At 33.7% G+C, this 2277-nt stretch overlaps 1 protein-coding gene across 1 annotated transcript; it reads left to right on the top strand.

Moving 5' to 3' along the window:
• The first annotated feature begins 208 nt into the window (after positions 1-208).
• On the top strand, positions 209-1914 carry LOC101249325 (uncharacterized). Its single transcript, XM_004250692.5, has 3 exons — positions 209-638; positions 704-1101; positions 1355-1914. Exons 1-3 carry the CDS (start codon positions 408-410, stop codon positions 1797-1799), a joined length of 1074 nt encoding a protein of 357 aa, XP_004250740.2. The 5' UTR covers positions 209-407; the 3' UTR covers positions 1800-1914.
• The last annotated feature ends 363 nt before the right edge of the window (positions 1915-2277 follow it).

The following is a 2277-nucleotide window of genomic DNA, read 5'->3' as shown; positions in this document are numbered from 1 at the left end:
TAATTTCAACATTTTTATGAGACAAAAAAGACATTTTAAGAAAGTTAATTATAAGATAATGTGCCTCCATTTTGTTTTTGCTACTTTATTTTATCATTTAAAACAAAAATTATTTATCATTTTATTCATCCTTATGAAGTAAACGTGCAACGCACGTTTCGGAAACTTGTATCAATTATAATAGTCAAGTTAATTTCAGAACATGTCTGTCCCAAAACATAAATGTATGGAAAAACCTCCCAATAATTCAAGGGTAATATAAGAAATTATGTTTGGTCACACACTTGTTTGGATACTATCCCCTTTTCTATTTACATTCATTTCCACAAAATTTCTGGGTCATCAATTCTTTCTCTCAAAAAACACACACACACACACTCTCTCTCTCCATTGCTCCTCCTGTTCTAATGTCCTTTATTCTCCCACAAAAAAAAAAATCACCTTCCATGGGAGAATCTACGAAATCACCATCGTCTGCGTCAAAATATTATGGAATATTAGAAATTCCAAAATCAGCATCCCTTAAAGACATTTGCAAAGCGTACAAGCATCTTGTTAAGAAATGGCATCCTGATAGAAATAAATCCAATCAAGCTGAAGCTGTAGACAAGTTTCGATCCATCAATGAAGCCTATAGAGTATGTACATGTCGTATACTATTGTTGTACATCTATCAATCCATCATAACATTTTTGATTTCCAGGTTCTTAGCAAGAAAAAGAGAGAGGAAGCAGATTTATTCAAAAGCGATACGGCAAAAACACCTAAAAAAAGTTCAAAAGATGAGGAGGATGAGTTACAAATTTCAAGTCCTACCCTTCTTTCAAGAACAACGAGTCGAATCAGCCCAACAGTAGATTTTTACACGTCGATGCCAGCATGTTTTACCATGAGTGGAACCAACACTCCCACAACCCCTGTATCAGATCAACCTCCAAATAACCTTTCCAAAGTTGCTAGTAAGCCTATCATTTTTTCTCAGTCTACTTCTCGGAGAAAAACTCAACCAATTGAGAAGAAATTGGAATGTACACTCGAGGAATTGTGCAATGGATGCGTCAAGAAGGTCATAATAACAAGAGATGTTGTTGCAACAACAGGGTACATATATTTATATTTCTAGTTTCCTTTGAGATGAAATTCAGATTTTGAATTTTGTAAACATTATGAACTAGTATATATAACACCAGAGGGGGACAGAAATTAAGATATAGTAAACATTGCATCCATAAAAAGCACCCTTGAGACCAAGATTCAAATCCATCAATAAAACCATGAGCTAAGGTAATCCTGGGGGTTCGCCTCTGCATAACACTAAATAGAAACATAATGATAATTTGTAATTAACTTGCAGGCTAATTGTTAAAGAGGAAGAAGTCGTGACGATAATGGTGAAGCCGGGATGGAAGAGAGGAACGAAGATTACTTTCGAAGGTAAAGGGGATGAGAGAACAGGAGATATAATATTCTCAATTGATGAGAAAACACATCCATTATACAAAAGAGAAGGAGATGACTTACTTCTTGGAGTTGAAGTCCCTCTAGTACAAGCTCTAACAGGGTGTACAATTACTATACCTCTTTTGGGCCGAGACGAAGCAATGACTATGTCATTTGATGATGAAATCATTTATCCAGGATTTGAGAAAGTCATACCAGGCCAAGGCATGCCTAAATCTAAACAAGAAAGTACAAATAGAGGAAACCTTGTACTTCAATTTCTTATCCAATTTCCTTTAGAATTGAGTGAGGAACAAAGGTCTGAGGTTGTTAGTATACTTGAGAATCATAATTCATAGTTCTTCATGTATATGTACTCTATAACAAATAGTGTATTCAATTGGATTCTCATCAAATTGTATATGTTACATAGTAATTACTACATTAATTTTTGGAAAACCATTATTTCATATACATTATACTCTACAGTCTACACTATCTTAAAAGCATAAACTCCAAAAATTATAGTTTAATGGTACTGCTCTCATACGCTACATCAAGCACAACTCCTATAAAAGCAAACCCCGCGACAAATGGAATCAACAAATTGACTCTCTCAAAGCCGCAGCTGACACTTCCAACACCAATCTCGTTGTTTTTGTACAAACCTCCTACTCCAATTTCTCCAAACATGTATGTAATGAGTACCAAAATGCAATAACCTCAAATAAATGTTGTGACAATAATATATTTATGGAAAATTAAATTAAAGAAGACTAATTGAGTAATCATTCTTAAAAATATAATAATCATTCTTAAAAATATAACTTAAATAAA

The sequence above is a fragment of the Solanum lycopersicum genome, chromosome 11, assembly GCF_036512215.1.
Source record: "Solanum lycopersicum chromosome 11, SLM_r2.1".
Taxonomy (NCBI): domain Eukaryota; kingdom Viridiplantae; phylum Streptophyta; class Magnoliopsida; order Solanales; family Solanaceae; genus Solanum; species Solanum lycopersicum.
This window is presented reverse-complemented; position numbering and strand designations above follow the sequence as displayed.

Coding starts and splice junctions, on each gene's coding strand:
- LOC101249325 (XM_004250692.5), top strand. CDS start 408: ATGTCCTTTATTCTCCCACAAAAAAAAAAATCACCTTCCATGGGAGAA. Junction 639..703: donor CCATCAATGAAGCCTATAGA/GTATGTACATGT, acceptor TTTGATTTCCAG/GTTCTTAGCAAGAAAAAGAG. Junction 1,102..1,354: donor GATGTTGTTGCAACAACAGG/GTACATATATTT, acceptor ATTAACTTGCAG/GCTAATTGTTAAAGAGGAAG.